Raw genomic sequence first — 19347 nt, 5'->3', positions numbered from 1 at the left:
CATGCAAACACTCAACTAATTGTTACGCTATAATTTTTTGCAATAAAAGGATATAGTTAAATTTTTGTAATGGCTGTAGTGAACAAAACACCAGCTGCCTGGTGGATCTGATTATAAACCAAATCCTAATTCATTAAGACGGATAAAAATGTAATTTAACATTCCAACTGGATGTTCTTGTTCATTTATTTTATATCTATTTTTCACATTTTTAGATCAAATCGGGTTAGAATAAAGGCCCCTAGTGTAAAGGATGTGCTTGACTTTGACGACTCTGATGCTGGATCTTTTGACCAGCCGAAGAATGATGAATCCAAGGTTGTCGAACAAGAGAGGTCAGTAATGAGAAATTAAAATCCCATTTAGTAATGTTTTACCCCAGAAAAACACTATTTTCTTTTTCTTCTTTGTAGAATTAACCCAAATAATTTGGAGCCCACTGTGGCGCATGGAAATGAGACAAGAGACGGTGGTAAATCTCAATATATGAGCTCTAAACATGGTGATTCCGCTGACTGGGCCCCGTATGCAGGTTAATATAAAATATGGCGCTGCCATTACTTTAGACAAATTTGTTGTAGTTGCTCACGCTAATTAACTTCACTGCATGTGTAATTGTTTTAGGTTGGAGTTCAGATGAGGACTCTCCATCACCTGGCAAGCAGGATAAATGTGCCAATCTGTATCAACCTCACCTGCGCTTCCAAATTACCAGTGAGGATGGTTTTAGTGTAGAAGCCGACAGCATGGATGGTCAGTTTCAAGAAATCTTGTACTGGTACCATGAAAAAAATTAATTGCATTTCTTCCTGTAATATTTTGGCACATCATATAATATGTTTCCTCCACTGTATTTCTCCAGTGGCATGGAAGGCAGTAATGGATGGTGTCCAAGAGGCACGGATAGGCTGTCGGCTGGAGCAGTTACCCATTGGCAGGGTAAGCGGTGCCAGGGTGCTGGGTGTCCTCCATGATGCTGTGCTCTTCCTGCTGGAGCAGTTGCAAGGTGCTTCCCTCTGCCAGAAACACAGTTTCCGTTTCCATCAGCATGAAGTACCAGAAGAGGTGCTGCCAATCAACCCCAGTGGCTGTGCCCGTGCAGAGGTCTATGTGCGGTAAGTATCAGTAAACTGAACCGAGTTAATTAATTTGGTTAATTTTCAAGGTTGGAAATGTAAAATTACCTTTTTTTGACCCTCCAGAAAATCTACCTTTGATATGTTCAATTTCCTGGCATCGCAACATCGTCAGCTTCCTGAGTCCAGGCCTTGTGATGATGAAGAGGATGATGTTATGCTCAAATCCAGCAGGTTAGACACTCAGCAACATGTGAACGGTCACATGTGAATATATAGTACTCTAACGTTAAATTTTGGGGTTGGTAAGATGTTTTTGAAAGAAGTTTCTTATGTTCAACAAGGCTGCATTTATTTGGTCAAACACAGTAAAAACAGTAATGTTCTGATTGTTTTCTATTTGAATATATTTGAAAATGTAATATTGATGGCAAAGCTGAATTTTCAGCATCATTACTCCGGTCTTCAGTGTCAGATGATTTTTCAGTTATAATTCTAATGTGCGTCTGTGGATGTACTCATTCTTTTATTTCAACTTCCCTTTAGACGAGCCACAAGTACAGAGTTGCCAGTGGCTATGAGATTCAGACACTTGGAGAAAACCTCCAAAGAGGCTGTGGGAGTTTACAGGTAATTCCTTCCTGAGTGATTCAGCACAACTAGCTGTGTAAAATCTCTAATAATCAGTCCCATGCCAATAAAAAAGATTTGCTCTCTAATTATGAAAATAGTGTTCATTTTGTCAGCAATTTTTATTATTTAATTTTATTCTTAGTCCGGTCAAACTTATTTTTTAGTTTAAATCATATTGTTTTTACTGTTAGTGGTATTATAACAAAGTAGAAGCAATTGGGACCAACAGCCACGTAATCACAGAGTGGGGTCAGCGCATGCTGAGGTCCGCAGAAGTCGTCAACTTTTTGCAGAGTCAGTAGCTACAGACCTCCAAACTTTGTGTGGCCTTCAGGTTAGCTCAAGAACGGTGCGTAGAGAGCTTCATGGAATGGGTTTTCCTGGCCAAGAAGTTGCATCAAAGCCTTACATCATCAAGTGCAATCATCAAGTATTATGTGGGGTTCTTTTTTTTCAGTTGTTGGGCTTGGTCCTTTAGTTCCAGTGAAAGGAACTCTTAATGCTTTAGCATACCAAGACATTTTGGACAATTACTCCCAACTTTGTGGGAACAGTTTGGGGATTGGCCCTTTCTGTTACAACATGACTGTGCACCGGAACTTGTCCTGACCTCAACCCGATAGAACAACTTTAGAACAACCTCTAATTGTGAAATTAGAGGAATTAATTTATTGGCGAATGTGAGACAGGCCTTCTCATCCAACATCAGTGCCTGACCTCACAAATGTACTTCTAGAAGAATGTTCAAAAATGTACTTAAACACAATCCTATACGTTGTGGAAAGCCTTCCAAATAGATTTGTAGCTGCAAAGAAAGGTTTTAAAACCTGTAGTATAAGAATGAAATGTCATGTGTTCATGTGCATGTAAAGGCAGGAATCCCAAAACTTTTGGCAATTTAGTGTATTTCATACAAAACAACACAGATTTAGGTTTTTTAAAAAGTTGCTTTTTTCATCAACGATATTGCATGATATAGTCACATTTATCATACAATGACAATGGTGTTGTCTCGTTTTAGTAATGGAAAAAAAACATTAAAAAACATTTTCTATCATAGATTGCATTTTTAACACTAGGTGAAAAGTAATCACGTTTCCTTGTCTCCATGATAGATCTGCTATACATGGTCGTGGTCTTTTCTGCAAGAGGAACATCGAGGCTGGGGAGATGGTGATTGAGTATGCTGGCAATGTCATCCGTTCGGTTCTCACAGACAAAAGGGAGAAATACTATGACAGCAAGGTAAATGTCATTTCTCCCAGTAGGATGCGCTTTTCTTAAAAACATTCATTTATCCCTTTGCCATTTCCATAAGGCTCATCTCATTGTTTTTCTTAACCCTCTACTGTCTATTCCCTTTCTCTGTCTCCTCAAAGGGGATTGGCTGCTACATGTTTCGCATTGACGACTTTGATGTGGTGGATGCCACCATGCATGGGAACGCGGCACGGTTTATCAATCACTCCTGCGACCCCAACTGTTACTCCAGAGTCATCAATGTGGAAAGCCAGAAGCACATTGTTATTTTCGCCCTGAGGAAGATTTACCGCGGAGAGGAGCTCACCTATGACTACAAGTTCCCCATTGAAGATGCAAATAGCAAATTGCACTGTAATTGTGGGGCCCGGCGCTGCCGTCACTTCCTGAACTAAAGTCGCCGTGGTTTACTCTTGCACACAGGTGGGAAAAGGAAGTTTGTGAGGGGATAATTTGGTATGGGTAGCTGTTTTTGAAGGAAGACACTCATTACAGGTGCTTGAGGGTATGGAGATGAAGGAAACACCATATTGATATTGACTGGCCAGGTGTGTAGCGTTTTAAGCATCACCACTCACATCTCGAATGGTTACCTCGTATGAGCCTCATATTTCCTACCCCAAAATCCAACAACCTGGAATGTCCTGGATGAGGCAGATTGCTTTAACAATTAAAAATTGTGACCTCAAATGTATACCCTTTACTGAACTACTTCACCTGTCCTTATGCTACTTTTTCCCAGCATGCCTTTCAAATCTTTCCACTGGTGACTGGTAATGCAGTAGATCTCTTCTGGAAGGATCCTTTAGCTGTCAGAACTAATGTACAGAGGTTTTCATAGTGGAAGATGCCCTGAAGTTTGAAAGGGTGTGATTATTTTTGCTACTGAATCAGAGGCGTTCTTGTGATGGGACGTCCTCAACAGCACCTTAATAATCTTTGCTCTCCCCCCCAGGAATGTTAGCTTGTACATATTTTCCTGAACAGATGTACATTTTGGTCAAACTATGAACAATCTTGCCACACAACGTAGTTTGTAAACAGGAGCCTGTATGTTTCCAGAACATTTACATTTGTATATTTCACAGTGTGTTTTTTGTTTAGTTTTTTTTTACATGGGTGCAAATGAAAGCATCACTTAGAACACGCTTTTAAGAAGAATTCTAGCAAAGCAAATTCCCTTGACTGCTACATTAATTTAAGTTAGAGTACCTTTGCTTTAAATGCATGTACAGGCTTTTGCAGCATTCTGGGTCATGTACAGATTACCTTTCTTCATCAGACTTTACCCAAAGCCCAATTTTTTGACAAATTGGTTTTAAGAACCCGCTGTTTTTATGTGCTTTTATATCTTAAGGCCAGTCTTTTGGAGGGGTCTATTGTGATATTCTCTATATTAGGATTACGCGTGCAGTGTAACCATTTAAAAAAAATCCCATCCTGATCACAACATGCACAAGTATTAACGGAAATATACAAAACCACGCTCATGAATGGCGGGTTTGGCTTGAAACGGCCGACTTGCTTCTAATAGCCATGTGTTTTCTTTCGATACCTTTCCTCATGCAGCACGTTTAGGCCGACTCGTTTTCCATTTGGGTTGACTACCTCAGTAGCTCAGTAAACCAGTGAAAGCTAGTGAAGTTACAGTGTAAACATAATGCTGGGCTAATCCCGCACTAGCTATGATTTTATACAACGTGACTATAGGGGTTGTTTGTTTCATTTGTTTGTTTTTCCAGAGAATTCCCGGATCCCTCTTCCCTTGTGCTTTTGTACAGAATTGAAGTGTGCTTATTAAAAATGAAGACTGAGGCTTGATTCCATCACTGAACGTGATCCAACTCGAAGTGAAACTTTGTGTATAGTTGTATACAAGAATTTCTAAATCTGTTAAATTTTTCTACGCACTTTTTTTTTTATTTATGATGTTCTGTATGTAATAAAGATAAAGATATTTGAACATGAAGTACATTCTTGTTTTTTTTGTTCTTACTATTTTTAACATTAACATTACAAAATCCTATTTACTGATTACAAGATTCTGTTTATTTTATTACAGCATGTAGATAAATTCTGTTTATGTACAGCATGCATTTTCTTTTTTCCAAAGAAAAAAATGGAATGTCTTATTGCGTTCAATGGACTGAACGAAACTGGATTAAATTGATTTGAACTTTTAAATATCGTGCAAATAGTTAATTTTAGTTTATTAACTATTTATTTATAAGATGTATTTAATCGGTTGCCGACAATAACCTTGTGGGCAAGGCATAGCACAGTTGTGCTTCGGACATCCTGACTCGTGGACTGAAGAGGTAGAGAGGGGGAGATGGAGAGAGACAGATGGATGGATGTATAGATATACACTGATAAGGCATAACATTTTGACCACTGACAGTGAAGTGAATAGCACTGATTATCTTCATTACAGCAACTGTTAGATATATTAGGCATCAAATGAACATTGTCCGGAAAAATGGGCAAGCCTTTACATTTCAGCGAATTTGACAAGGGCTAAATTGTGATGGCTTGAGAGAATCTCCAAAACTGCAGCTCTTGTGGGTCGTTCCCAGTCTGCAGTGGTCAGTATCTTTCAAAAGTGGTCTAAGGAAGGAACAGTGGTGAACCGGTGACAGGGTCATGGGCAGCCAAAGCTTATTGATGCCCTTGGGGAGTTTTCCAATCAAACAGAAAAGCTATTTGCTTTGGGCAATGTTCTGCTGGGAAACCTTGGGTCCTGCCATCCATGCGGTTATTGTGGATATTACTTTGACACATACAACCTACCTAAGCATTGTTGCAAACCATGGACCTTTCATGGAAACTATTCCCTGGTGGCTCTGGCCTCTTTCAGCAGGATAATGCGCCCTGCCACAAAGCAAAAATGGTTCAAGAATGGGTTGAGAAGCACAAAGAGTTTGAGGCATTGACTTGGCCTCCAAATTTCCCAGATCTCAATCCAACTGAGCATCTGTGGGCTGTGCTGAAGAAACAAGTCTGATCCATGGAGGCCCCACCTCACAACTTACAGGACTTAAAAGATCTGCTCCTTACATATTAGTGACAGATATACCACAGCACGTCTTCAGGGGTCTAGTGGAGTCCATGCCTCGATGGGTCAGGGCTGTTTTGTCAGCAAAAGGGGGACCAACACAATATTATGAAGGTCATAATGTTATCATAGTTAGAGGAGAACTGCTGATATTATTGCTGACATATTTCTGTGATAGGTCAGCCGTTGAATTAAAGTACCCACCAGTAAATTCAAGCATGTCTGAGAGGCTGAATAAGCGTAAGTACAAATTAATTTCTTTGTATATTATATTACAGCAAATTGGAAAACAAAGCAGAAAAGGTAAGAAGCAAAATTTGAGAAAATAGATTCAATGATTCTAAAATATCGCTGAATGAAACATCTTTTCCATGATAAACTTATCTCTAACTATATTACAATGTAATAACATGCACATTATTACTAATAAGTAGGTCACTCTGCTACATGTACCTTTTTTGTTGTTTTTGGACAACAGACGAAACACTCTAAATATTAACAGGTAAATGTTTGTTTAGTCCCAACCTTTTACCCATCTGCCTTTTGCCCTATACTCTGTATTGAAAAGTACACACATTTGCTCTGCTTTGGACGGTTGACGATGTGATGACCACACACACCACACGCATGTGATGTGAAGCAAGAGTCAGACTGAAGGATATTTAGTATGCGCACAGATCAAAAAGTAAGTGTTTGTCTCTTCTTTCGTCAATAATGTTCAGTACAAAGTAGATATCCATTGATTTTGAACTGATCCTTTTCACTCTCTTTTAGCATTAGACAGAAACATGAATAAGGTTTTGGCGGTTGTGAGTTTAACTGCATTTCTCTGCTGCTATGGTATGTTTTTTCCTCTCTCTCATTGTGGTATAATAATTAAAATGATCCTTTACATTTGATTAGACAAAAGCAGCAGTTATGTGTTAGCTCTAATGTTCTGGATATATTTACAAAAGCCTGTTGACATTGAGTTTTGTGGTATTCTTTTTTTTCCTTCTTCTTCTGTTTGTCTTTGTTTTGAAGGAGTGCATAGTGCTGAACTATCAAATCTTGACTTAAGAGAACAAATCCTCAACTCTGGAACTGTAGTCTTTTTGGACTTTCTGGAGAAAGTCAAAAACATTACAGAGACAATAGTGAAAGAAGATCGGTTCAGAAAAACTAGGTAAGAGCAGCAATGGATAAATGTGCCTTAAAGTGACTGAATTATAGGATTATGTTTTTACAGGATCTCTGTGCAAACGATCGTGCAAATGTTAAGTGGGTTTGGAAAACACACAAAAAATACTGAGCGTGACAGAGGGAGCCAGGGCAATTCAGACGCATCACCACAGTAAGTCTGTCCAACAGTCAGAAATACTGTATAATGACAGTAATCTAACATTGTTTATTCTAAGCACAAGTCATGAATAAAAATCACAAATGAACCAGTTCAAAAGTTTACATGATTCCTAATACTGTGTGTCTTTACCTGGATTGTTTGTGATACATGTTAATGAGTCCTTTGTCCTGAGAAGTTAAACTACCTGTTCTTCAGTAAAGTCTTCCTGCACATTCTTTTTCCCGGCATCTTTTGCATATTCCAACAATGACTATATTATTTAACATTGAGGACGCATATGTTCAAGAAGGCAAAATGTAACTTTTGAACAGAATGATTAGGGTGAATGTTTTATTTAAAGATCTTTTTTTTTAGTCTGGCTCTTAAAGGGATACTTCACCGCTTTTTCATCTTAATCTGTTATTCCCTTAACTAAAACGAGGTGCACACCTCTCTCGTCTCAGTGCGTGCACTTAATCGCTCTGACGCGCCGTGACGATCTGATAGCATTTAGCTTAGCCCACTAAGCCCAGTACATTCACTATGGTACCAAACAGAGATCAAGTTAGAAGCGACCAAACACCTCCATGGTTTCCCTATTTAAATAGAGTTACACGAATAGTAGAACGATCAAATATGGTGACACAAAATAAAACGTGGTGCTTTTCTAAGCGGATTTAAAAGGAGAACTATAATGTGTGGCGGAATAGCACTTCTGAGAGTACTTCGACTCTGAAAAAGTCGAAAAATATTTTTGAAAACATTTTCAGCCGGGACTTTTTACTGCGCTGAGTCAAAGTACTTCCAAGTTTATTAGGCAACAAGATTAGGAAAGAGAAGAAATGCAGAGATTTTTTTGTGAAGTGTTTGTGTGTGTAATTACATTGGTTTAAGAGTGTGTAGTCATTGCTTGCGGAAGAGGTACGTCTTCAGCTCCTTCTTAAAAGATGTGATGTTTTCAGCAGTTCGGGTGGAGGGTGGCAGCTGGTTCTACCAGAGGTTTTGAAGGTAAAGGCTTAGTAAAGGTTTTGAAGAGTTACTTTTTACCTTGTTGTGAAGGAACACTAAAACGTCACTCATGCAGTGACCTGAGCTGGCCGAAGGGAGCAAACATCTGTAGTAGTGGGTAGAGGCCGGGGGAGCTCCATCAAGTCACCTGAGCAATAATGGCTTGTAGAAGTAATCTCAACATGCGAGATAAATGTCTGCGACCGACAAGGAGGTTCCATTCCAAAAGAAGGAAATGGACCAGGTGGTCTCACCAACCGTTAGGAGCGCATCTTTCATTACGGTGGGCAACAGCGACGGCTACGGCGCCATGGGCATGAGTATGACTTCCCAACTGGGCCACAAGTCCGAACAGAGCTGTGCAATGGCGAGTGATTGTGTCAGGGATTGTTAGCCTGTTCACAACGTGACAGCTGCCTGTAGTCTTTTGCCGTCTTGTGATTGAAGAGGACAGGTCTCGGGACTGTACAGGAGGAATAGAACCAGAGTTTTGTGCTTGCTGAATCCTCTGTTGAAGCCAAAGGGTCTGAAAGACCTCATTGCTGAAGGAGTCAGACTGATTCGGTGTAAGATATTAGCTGTGCACCTTCAAACTGAGTTTTGTACACTACCCAAATATATGAACTGTGACATTTCCACCTGTTGACTTCTGACAATGATGTTCCCAATATTGGTTTTGCTGCCCAGGATCTACAGTTTTTTTTTTTTTTACCTTGACACATGTAGGCCCAGATGGGAAGCCTCATGCTCATGGGATGTTGCCAGTTTTCATGCAGACTCCTCTAACAATGCAACATCATTCTTGTAGTCAGGATCAGTGAAGTCGTATTCTGGCAGCTTAAACCCATTTTGTGATTCTATTCCAAGGGCAGAGCTGTTCCAGTGGCAGTCCTGAAAGCCAGTGTTAAAACTTTAAATCTGATTCTGTCCACAAACGGGAGCCAGCGGAGTGAGATTAGGAATGGTGTGATGTGGTTTCTCTTAGGGTGATTGAAGACTCGACAAGCTCCTGCGTTCTGGATCATCTGCGATCAGTCGTGCTGGCTGGAAGTCCCACTAGTAGAGTATTTCAGTAGTCCAGACGAGGAAAGGTCTGATTTTCCTGATGCTGTAGTGTAAATCGGCATGACCTGGCTACTGTTGAGATGTGAGTGGAAAAGCTTAGCTGGTCATCAAACACTATCCCCAGGTTACTTGCTTTCCTGGTTGGTCTTAGTTTTATGGACCCCAGTTTCACAATGATGGTGTGGTCAACTGATGGGTTTGCAAGCTCCTTTTATAAGGGGCTTTGTCCTTACAAGGTTGAGCTGCAGATGATGCTCCTTTCTTCAAGTAAAGATGTCTGGAAGGCAGGCAGAGATACGAGCTGAGACAGTGTGGCCATCAGGTTTAAATGAAAGATTGAGCTGTGTATCATCTGCATAGCAGTGGTACAAGAAGATGAGCCTTAAGACACCCCAGTAATTATCTGATGTGACTCAGAAACCCCTCCTCTCCATGAAGCAGAAGAGAGACTGGTCTATAATTTTCAACTGCTGTTGGTTTTTTTGAGGAGTGCAGATCTCAGAGTCGGCTTGAATGTGGTGGGAAATGTTCCAGAACATAGGAAAGTGTTGATGATGTGAGTGAGAGTGGGTAGCAATGTTGGTGAGATCTCCTGTAGAAGGTGGGAGGGGATTTGGTCTAAGGGACAAGGTTGTAGGACGGCTGGCACTGAGAACTTTGGAGACCTCATTCTCCATTCTCCTTAAGGCACCCTACTGATTATCTGATGTGACTCAGACACCCCTCCTCTCCATGAAGCAGAAGAGAGACTGGTCTATAATTTTCAACTGCTGTTGGTTTTTCGAGGAGTGAAGATCTCAGAGTCTGCTTGAATGTGGTGGGAAATTTTCCAGAACATATAAAAGTGTTGATGGTGTGTGAGCAGGTAGCAATCTCCTGTAGTAGGTGGGAGGGGATTGGGTCTAAGGGACAAGTTGTAGGACGGCTGGCGCTGAGAACTTTGTTCTCGTTCTCTGGACCTCGTTCTCCGTAAAGCGAAGAGAAGGAAGAGAATAGTGGAATGTGGGTGGAGGTTGGCTGTGGGTGAGTGGAGTAGAGAACTGGTTGCTGATGGTCGCCACCTTATAAGTGAAGTAGGTGGCGAAGTCATCAGCAGTCAGAGAAGAAGTAGGAGGAGGTTGAGGGGAGCAGAGAAGAGAGCAGAATGTTCTGAATAGTCTCTGGGTGTCTGAGGTTTTTTGATTTTGTTTTGGTAGAAGGATATCTTAGCAGCAGAAAAACTAGAGGAGAACGAGTATGACTGAATGGTAATTGCTCAGGTCAGCAGAGGGTTTAGTCTTGCACCATTTCCTCAGCAGCGTTTGGTTCGATGTCCGTGGAGAGCATCTGTATGTCAGGGGCTGGAGGTGAGACTACAGATGTTTTTAAGGCAGGATGTTAGTATGGAGCATAGAAGGTTATTAAACGAAAATAACAGCGTTAATGTGAAGTTAATCAATTATAAATCAAATTCAATTTCAGCTAGAAAGCAGCTCTTCAGAAAATAAGTGACATTCATTATTCACCTCAAGTCAATTTTAATAGTGTCAATGCTGCAAAGTTCATCAGTTATGAAACAACTTTCATTAAGGGTTAGTTCACCCAAAAATGAAATTTATGTCATTAATGACTCACCCTAATGTCGTTCCCCACCTGTAAGACCTCCGTTCATCTTCAGAACACAGTTTAAGATATTTTATATTTATTTAGTCCGAGAGCGTATGCAAGTTAGTTAATTAGAATCTCTTCAAGCATCGAAAATATATTTTGGTCCAAAAATCACAAAAACTACGACTTTATTCAGCATTGTCTTCTCTTCCTTGTTTGTGTTCAATCCTCAAATAAAGATTAAAACGGTCATGAATCAATACGCTGATTCATAACCGTTTGAATCTTTATTTGAGAATTGAAAACAAACATGGAACACGTCATCGCGTTTATTTCTTTTGTCCAATTGAATGAATGGAGAGGCGGGCCTTCCGTTGTGTTGACCGTTACATTGATTTGACTGACAGTACAGGTGATCCGGGGGTTGCCTAGAAACATTAAAAAAAACAGCACCTCGCGTTTTCGAACCTTAAAAACGCGTTCTGTTTGATTGGGGCCTTTTTGTTATTTTTGGACCAAAATGTATTTTCGATGCTTCAAGAGATTCTAATTAACCAACTGATGTCACATATGGACTACTTTGATAATGTTTTTATTCCCTTTCTGGACATGGACAGTATAGTGTGCATACACTTGCATAAGCTCTCGGACTAAATATATCTTAAACTGAGTTCTTAAGATGAACGGATTGTTTGGTGAGGAAGGACATTAGGGGGAGTCATTAATTAGATACATTTCATTTTTGGGTGAACTAACCCTTTAAATTCAGCTATAAGCATTTCTATGAAAGACAACAGTTTTATTATTTTATTATTTCAGGTCAGTTCAATCAATGATTATTCAATTCATTTCAATAACAGTTTAGATGTTGCAAAGTTAGGGCCATTATCCAGCTCAATTCAATTCAAATTGTCTAAACGTTAATAGTTATTTTAACCCTGATTCCAAAAAGACAAAATAATTATTTATATTGCCTGTTCTTTGTTTCACAGGAAGACTTTTCTGCACATGTCTGGTCTTGCATTTTCAGCAACGATCACGGCGTTATTCGACAGGCTTTTCATTCCGTAAGAGCTTTGCAATTTTTACACATTTTTCACAGATTAATAGATCTTGTTTAAGTCTGACAAGTTGTCTGAAATCAAATAGAATACCTATGAATGTGCTCTACAGGTATATGAAGATTTACAGTCAGAGCAATTTTAAAAATGAGACGAAGGTGGAGATCTGGAAGTAAGCGTGTGTTCATTGAGAGTGAGGAACAGTGTTCCTTTGTCAAAGTGCTTTCCAAGATGTGTTTGTACACTGAACAGGATGGCCTTACAAATCCATCATCTACATTATGTACCTCTCAGGTTTTGCCTGTAACTTGATTTTATCATCTGACTTGTTTATTACAGAGAAGTGGAGTCAAACTATCTTCCAGGAGCCCCACCGATCTACAGTAAACCCATGGGGTTCTTCGGTTATCTTCTGGCCAAGGCGTATGACCTCACAATAACTCAATTTGAACTTGTATAATGCTGTATTTAAAACATTATCCACAATAAAAGATGAGCAGATTCTACAGAGCCCCTAAAGGAACATGGTGAAGAAAAACATATTAGATAGGAGGAATAATTTTGTCAATGCTTTACTTTCTCTCACAAATGTTTTGCGTTAACCTGAGAAGCGTTGCGAAAACCTTAGCGTTCACTTGCAAAGAATACCAAAGTTTTGCAAGCGGACGAAACGTTTCTCAGGGAAATGTGATACTTTTGCAAAGGAACACAAATGTTTTGAGAGGGAAAGCAAAGTTTCTCTGGGGAAACAACAATTTTGGAGTGAAGGCAAAAGTTTTGCGAGGGAACAAAAATGTTTTGTGGAGGAACGCAAAACCGGGCAAAAAAAGTTTCTGGATCGCATATATTCTCTCTCCCAAAACATGCATTTTACAAAATGATTTGACTTGTAGTAATGTATTAAAACTTGACATTCTGTATTTTGGCATCTTAAAGGCTGGTGAGATCTCGGCTGGTGAACATGCTTGAAGCTGGTGTGGGGACTGTGTTGGAGATTGGAAAAATAGATTTTAACCAACTTCACGAGGAGTAAGAGCTGTTTTGAATCCATGCTGTTAGAGCAACTGTGGATTAATGATGCAAAAAAATGGATCCATTTTATATTATTGTCTTCCAAACTTAAGTGTTGGGCTAAAATGCACACGTAAGCCCGCATGACAAAAATTATTATATTTCATAAGGTGTCATTTTAACCACTCGTTGTCTCCTCCTCAGAGCGCAGATGGTTATGGATCAGGTTAGAAAGAAAGCCTTTGAAATTTCAACTTTGGAAAGGCAAAAAGAGAAGAATGATTTCCTTATATCATTAAGGTAAGAACCTTTGTTAATGTGAAATTCCTTCAATATTGTACTTAATGACATCTCTAAATAACATAAAAAATCTTCTGTTTGTGTTCTAGAACCACATCTGGACTGATTGTTTTTTACTGGGATGGAGTTTTGAAACACACTGAAAGTCCGTCGTTCAATGCGAAATACTTGGATTCTATGAAGTAAGACAATGCTGTACCCAAAAAATTCAAATTAAACCTTGACAGGTAGAGAAATATAAAGTAAAATGAGCATTAAAAATATCTGAATTTTGTGTTACAGGCGATGGGCAGAGCTGACAGAGTTGAGAAACACAAGTGAAAAGTATCATGTGCTATTAAACCCGGAGACAAGGCATGGTTTTTTGAAGTAAGGAAGATTATCCAAATGTCATTTAAAGCATAATTAATACATTGCAATTTCTCATCCTTTCAGGCTACTAAAACTCTCTTATAATTATCATTAGAACCACTTGAGAAATATTGTTTTTTCTCCCACCTCATGTCTTTTCCCATCACAAAAGTTTTACAAATGAGTGCAAATGCCAAAGTTTTGCGAGTGAAACTAAAGTTTTTTCGGAGGAATGCACAATATTTGAGAGACTAGCAAAAGTTTTGCAAGCGAACACAAACGGATTTAAATATCATTTTTAAATATATATTTTTTTAACCATTACCATGTCTATTTTGGGCAGGGGTGTCAAACCCTCCTGGAGGGCCATGGTTCCTTGTATTTAATTAGGGTTTTGCTCCAACCCCTAATGAATCACTCCTAAACCAGCGAATCAAGCTCTTCCAGGCAGATGTGTTTTGGAGCTGGTCAGAGCTATGCTCTGCAGGAAGATAATATTTATTATAATATTAAGTAATGAGGACACAGGTTAATGTTTGTAGAGTAATTTACTTTAGCTTTGAACATGGCTCAAACCGAAGGATCAGAATCAAGGGCTGGAATTTTTGTGAAACTTGTTACTGTAACTGATTCCAGTTTTCTTTTCTAGTTGGACTAAACGTCATTTGGGTCAATTCTTTGACGCCTTGGCCCTGGAATATTATAGTCGTGGAAATGAAGCTCTTGGTTTGGACAGATTCAATCAGTCTAACTGGTAAATGGACATCTAGACTGCATAAAATGTATGACTAATAATAAATGTAACCACATATCTGATTTTTATTTTATTTGTGAAGCGTAGATAGCTGTTTGTGAATCAAAAGTTGTTCGTTTGATGTTTCAGATGTGAATGACATTGTAAGAAACATCTGTAAGAATTTGAAGATATTAATGACTAAATAAAGGTAAAAAACACGTTTTGTTCTGCACATTTCACAGGGCCATTGGCAAAAGCGCTGTTGTTTACTCTCTTCCTGTTTATGAAAAACTGTCTGAAGTCGGCTTTGAGATTACGGAGATCAATAGGTTTCTGCATAAAGTGAATCACATAACCCTTATTCTTGAAGGGAACGATGTATCGGCCACTCACAGGCAAGGAACACGAAACAGATCATATTTAATTATATCATACTGAATTAATAGGTAAGGTTAAAAATGGTAAGATGTTTTTATTTGTTGCTCTCTGTCTTGTAGACAGACATTTTTGGAGGCCTGCATTCGCGGCATTATGTATCTGCTTGGTCGAGATATTGAAAAGGAGAAAACCAAGAGTGAAGATAATCAACTATTACTGCCTTTGCGGTAAGACAATGCAAAACAAACAAACAACCCCACCAACCCCCAACACACACACTAAAATATGTTCTTGAGAATATCTAGAAGACTAATAATGCATATATAATGTATTTCTCTTCATAATCTTCCTTTGTTTAATATAGGGTAATTAGGACAGTGTTCCTGGAGTTCTGGAGTCTTTTTCTCACCATTGTACAGTTGAGAGATGTGGATGAGACTAAACTCCAGCAATCAGTGAAGTAAGAAAAGTACATACCCTCTTATTCTTTATATATCCGCATGGGAAGGTCGGAAATCTGGTTAAGACACTAATTCTGAGACACTTTGTTGGCTAAAATGTAGCATGTTCTTGTATATGATTTTTGTTAGTTTATGAAGTGAGCAATCAAATAATGGATCAAGAATTGTCGGACATGTTTTACAGTGAATGGAATCATGTGAGGAGCGTCGTCATTAATGAGTTGTTGAAAAGTGAAGCATTTACTCGAAAGCAGCTTGAAGAAATGCCAAAGTAAGAGAGAGGATTTTATAATTATAAAATTATAAATTATATTTATAATATGTTTATAATACTTTAGGAACAATGATTTATTTATTTATTTATACATGCTTTGCTCTAAATCTGAAAATATTAATATGTTGAGCCATGTATTCTCTTCATTCCCATTTTTGATTTAAAGGGATAGTTCCCCCCAAAATGAAAAATGATCAATGTACTCCCCCATCAAGCTATCCTAGCTCAGCCTGGTCTCATCCTTAATACGTAGGTATTAATACGTTACTTTCAAAGAGACTAAACGTACGTCTTAGTACGTTTGGAGAAGTGCTAAAATGTAAAATATAGACGTATTTGCAACATTTAAACGTAGTATTATTACATTTTTACAGCTATAAAACGTAAAATATTTACGAATCCATCATGAAATCTTTTTTTTTAAGAATACAAAACTTTATTCTGGTAAAAACATTTTTTTTTGTTTTGTTATATCATAAAGATATCTATATAATTTCCCTTTGACCATTTTATTGATTAATCTACGATCCCTTAACACTACCCCAAACCTAAACCTACCAATTTAATACAGAATATAAAGATTATAAAAGGTAAAACGTTGGAAAATGACGATTTTGGTAACAATATAGCATTAAAAAAAATATTTTGAACGGCTAATCCTACACTTACCCCTAAACCTAACGTTACCCATTAGCATTCATTAAAACAACGTACTGTTATAAATCAAAGCATAACAGACAGACTAGTGTACTCACAATAATTTATTTATTGCAAAAATGTCAAAAGCGGTACCAAAAGTAGTTCAAATGAAGATGTGTTGCAGTCGCAGTCCTCTCTGGTGGTATATAACGTTAATAGTTTTGTATGAGGTACAGAGCAGAATGTTAGCTATTAATCAATGAAAATATTAATCCGGCTTCTCTCCGTGAAGTTGCGCGTTTCCCATTTCAAATACAAATCGACTGAAACACGACATGTCAAAATCATAGGTCAAAATCTGTGACGAAGCAGGCGAGAGCCAATGAGCGTTCGATGCCACTGCCGTAAATCATGTCGTAACGCTTCATGAGGGCGCGTTTTTTAAATTTGAATTTACGAGCGCGAGATTTGATGTTTACCGTCGCGCTACTGAGAGGAGAATGGAGATGAAGATCACCGGGCTCAATTTTAGATTTGTTTCTCGCAAACATATGGATTCTAACGATTTGGATTACAGCAAACGAATAAAGTGTTGCGTTTTGTGAATTGATGTTGTGTTTTGATGTTGTGATCGCCAGTTGCTGAATAGGAGAAAATGCCTTTTTATGTCTCACAGCAAACAACAAGCTAAATACTACAAAATGGTTGGCAAGAATGTTATTCATCTGACGGTTTTAAAATTCAGTCTTCTTTTAACATTATCTAGTCACCCGAAATGAGTTTGTAGTGATGTCACGAGAGCAAAATGTTATTTTATATTTCTGTTATTATATATTAGGTTGATTAACTTAGTAAAATGCATAAATGTGACTGAAAACATGTATTGATGTGACTATTGGATATAAAATAAACAATATTAATGCCACGATTTATGGGAGCCGGTGGCTGCTTACACGTTAACAGATACGTCGATAAATTACATTTTAGTGCTGTTAATACGTCAATATTGTACATTTTAGTGCTGTTAATACGTCAATATTGTACATTTTAGTGCTGTTAATAAGTCAGTATTGTACGTTTTATTGTGTGTGAAAACGTTAGTAAATGTACGTGTAGTAGAATCACACTTTACGTAAAAATACTCACGTATTTTCATGAGATCACGTTGCCTAGCTGTATATGACATTCTTCTTTTAGATGAATACAATCCGAGTTATAGTAAACATATATCCTGGCTCTTCCAAGCTTTATAATGACAGTGAATGGCAGCCTGAAATTTGAAGCCCAAAAAGTGTATACATCCATTATAAACATACTCCACATGACGCCAGGGGTTAATAAAGGCCTTCTGAAGCGAATCGATGCGGTTTTAGTAATAAAAATATCCATATTTAACACGTTAGCACTAGAGCTGTGTAGATTACTTTTATAAATGGATGGATGGATTTTTGGGCTTCAATTTTTGGGCTGCCATTATAATGTTTGGAAGAGCCAGGACATTTTAAAATATAACTCTGATTGTATTTGTCTGAAAGAAGAATGTCATATACACCCGTGGCTTGATGTGGAGTAAATTATGGGATCATTTTTCATTTTTGGGTGAACTATTCCAAATGTTTTCAGCTTTGTTTGATCTTTTTGCAATCAGGTCATATTTGACAAGATTTCTTTTTGTTTTTGGTGTTTGAATCATAAAGGAACTTTATTCAAGCCGTTCATCGGATCCTGGAGAAACTGAAGCAGTATACTGATCTGGTTGATGGCTTTGATGAACAGATTGATCCAACTGTTTTGTAAGATTTATTATTTACTTACCATATTTGCATTTGAACAGAAGCCATATAGATAAATAGCCTATCAATTTATATCACAAGGACCACTGATGTCAAGTACAGCCTAGCTTCACATTTGTATTTTTTCCCTCCAGAACCTTCGAGAGGTCAATGCATCACACAAATGAAATGTTTCATCAAGTCTGGGATATCCTAGTGGAGTAAACTCTCTCTATGAATGAAACGTCTGGATTGTATGAGGCTTGTTTCCGCCACAGAAAATAATCCTTTTAATGACACAGTTGTCCGAATTGTGAGAGACTAAACTCTCAATAAAAACTCTCGAGTTATAAAATCAGAATCTGTAATAAACTCATAGTTCTGATAGTTGCAATTCTGAGAAATAAAGGCAGAGTTGTGATATATAAACACACTGTTGCAAGTTATAAAGTCCCAAGAAAAAAGTCAGCTCACTATTTGCACATTTTCTCGCAGTTGCATGTTTGTCGGAATTACCTTTTTTTTTTTGTTCTGGTGGCAACAAGCTTTCATATGCTGTTATTGAAATAAAAAAGAAGCAAAAGAAGTTTGTTTCAGTGTTAACTATGTTTTTACATGATAAAAACTGTTTATTTAACACAACAATTTGTTACTACACCATAGCCTCTAGCGTCTGTCGCTAGTGCGCCTCTTGAGGCCAGGGGAGGGAGGTTTTCAAAGTCACTGTGATTCCTGAGATAAGGGACAAAACACGTGCCAAACACAAAAGCCTATATTTATGTCTAAAAGTAAGAATATCAACACAATAGAAATACATAAGTTACATCTAAAGGAAATGTGTATATTCTGGGCATTAATTGGTGATAATCAGGGCACCGTAGCCACCGGCCACCATAGACTTAGCGGTCTAACAGCGCTCGTCATTGTCAGAATGAGTGAAAAGGCCAATCAAATCAAAGAAGGCGGGGCTTACTGTTAGTGTAAACCTTTTACGGTCTATGGTGTAAACTTCAACTTTAGTTTGCAATAAAAGAGTAGGCTACGTTGTAAGATGTAAGTAGCCAAATATTTAATAACTGTTTTACGATAAAAACGTTCAGCGACCAGCAGTAATATCAAGTGACGAAAACTACTTGACTTTAAAAAATATAAATTTCACCATTTTGAATTGAAAATACAATATTATTTATGTAAATTATAACTGAAATTGATATGACAAGAAAGGTTTTTGCATTTTTACATATTAGGCAGAAGAAAATAAGAGTGAATGTGTGCATAAATAAATAGATTACTTCATAGAACTGGAATTTTTATCGTCATTTTTTCTTTACTTCCTTAAATCCTTTTTGGAACACATGT

General features: G+C 38.0%; 2 protein-coding genes across 2 annotated transcripts in view; both read left to right on the top strand.

The window, feature by feature from the left end:
* Window positions 1-4932, top strand: part of kmt2ba (lysine (K)-specific methyltransferase 2Ba) — a 37579-nt gene extending 32647 nt beyond the window's left edge. Inside the window, exons 30-37 of the mRNA XM_067426405.1 lie at window positions 216-335; window positions 414-532; window positions 625-753; window positions 863-1115; window positions 1203-1310; window positions 1623-1706; window positions 2825-2954; window positions 3089-4932. Of these exons, the coding sequence (XP_067282506.1) occupies window positions 216-335; window positions 414-532; window positions 625-753; window positions 863-1115; window positions 1203-1310; window positions 1623-1706; window positions 2825-2954; window positions 3089-3364 (1219 nt within the window). The 3' untranslated portion in view covers window positions 3365-4932. The remainder of the gene's footprint in view (window positions 1-215; window positions 336-413; window positions 533-624; window positions 754-862; window positions 1116-1202; window positions 1311-1622; window positions 1707-2824; window positions 2955-3088) is intronic.
* A 1676-nt stretch (window positions 4933-6608) lies between these two features.
* LOC137048427 (uncharacterized) lies at window positions 6609-18574 on the top strand. The gene is made up of 18 exons (XM_067426581.1): window positions 6609-6709; window positions 6799-6864; window positions 7048-7189; window positions 7253-7357; window positions 11998-12072; window positions 12179-12238; window positions 12406-12489; window positions 13003-13095; window positions 13282-13377; window positions 13467-13559; window positions 13660-13746; window positions 14378-14482; window positions 14707-14859; window positions 14962-15069; window positions 15207-15302; window positions 15488-15574; window positions 17914-18009; window positions 18144-18574. Exons 2-18 carry the CDS (start codon window positions 6813-6815, stop codon window positions 18211-18213), a joined length of 1602 nt encoding a protein of 533 aa, XP_067282682.1. The 5' UTR covers window positions 6609-6709; window positions 6799-6812; the 3' UTR covers window positions 18214-18574.
* Window positions 18575-19347: the final 773 nt, after the last annotated feature.

The sequence above is a fragment of the Pseudorasbora parva genome, chromosome 19, assembly GCF_024679245.1.
Source record: "Pseudorasbora parva isolate DD20220531a chromosome 19, ASM2467924v1, whole genome shotgun sequence".
Taxonomy (NCBI): Eukaryota; Metazoa; Chordata; class Actinopteri; order Cypriniformes; family Gobionidae; genus Pseudorasbora; species Pseudorasbora parva.
The sequence above is the reverse complement of the archived record's forward strand: the minus strand, read 5'-3'. Positions and strand labels throughout refer to the sequence as shown.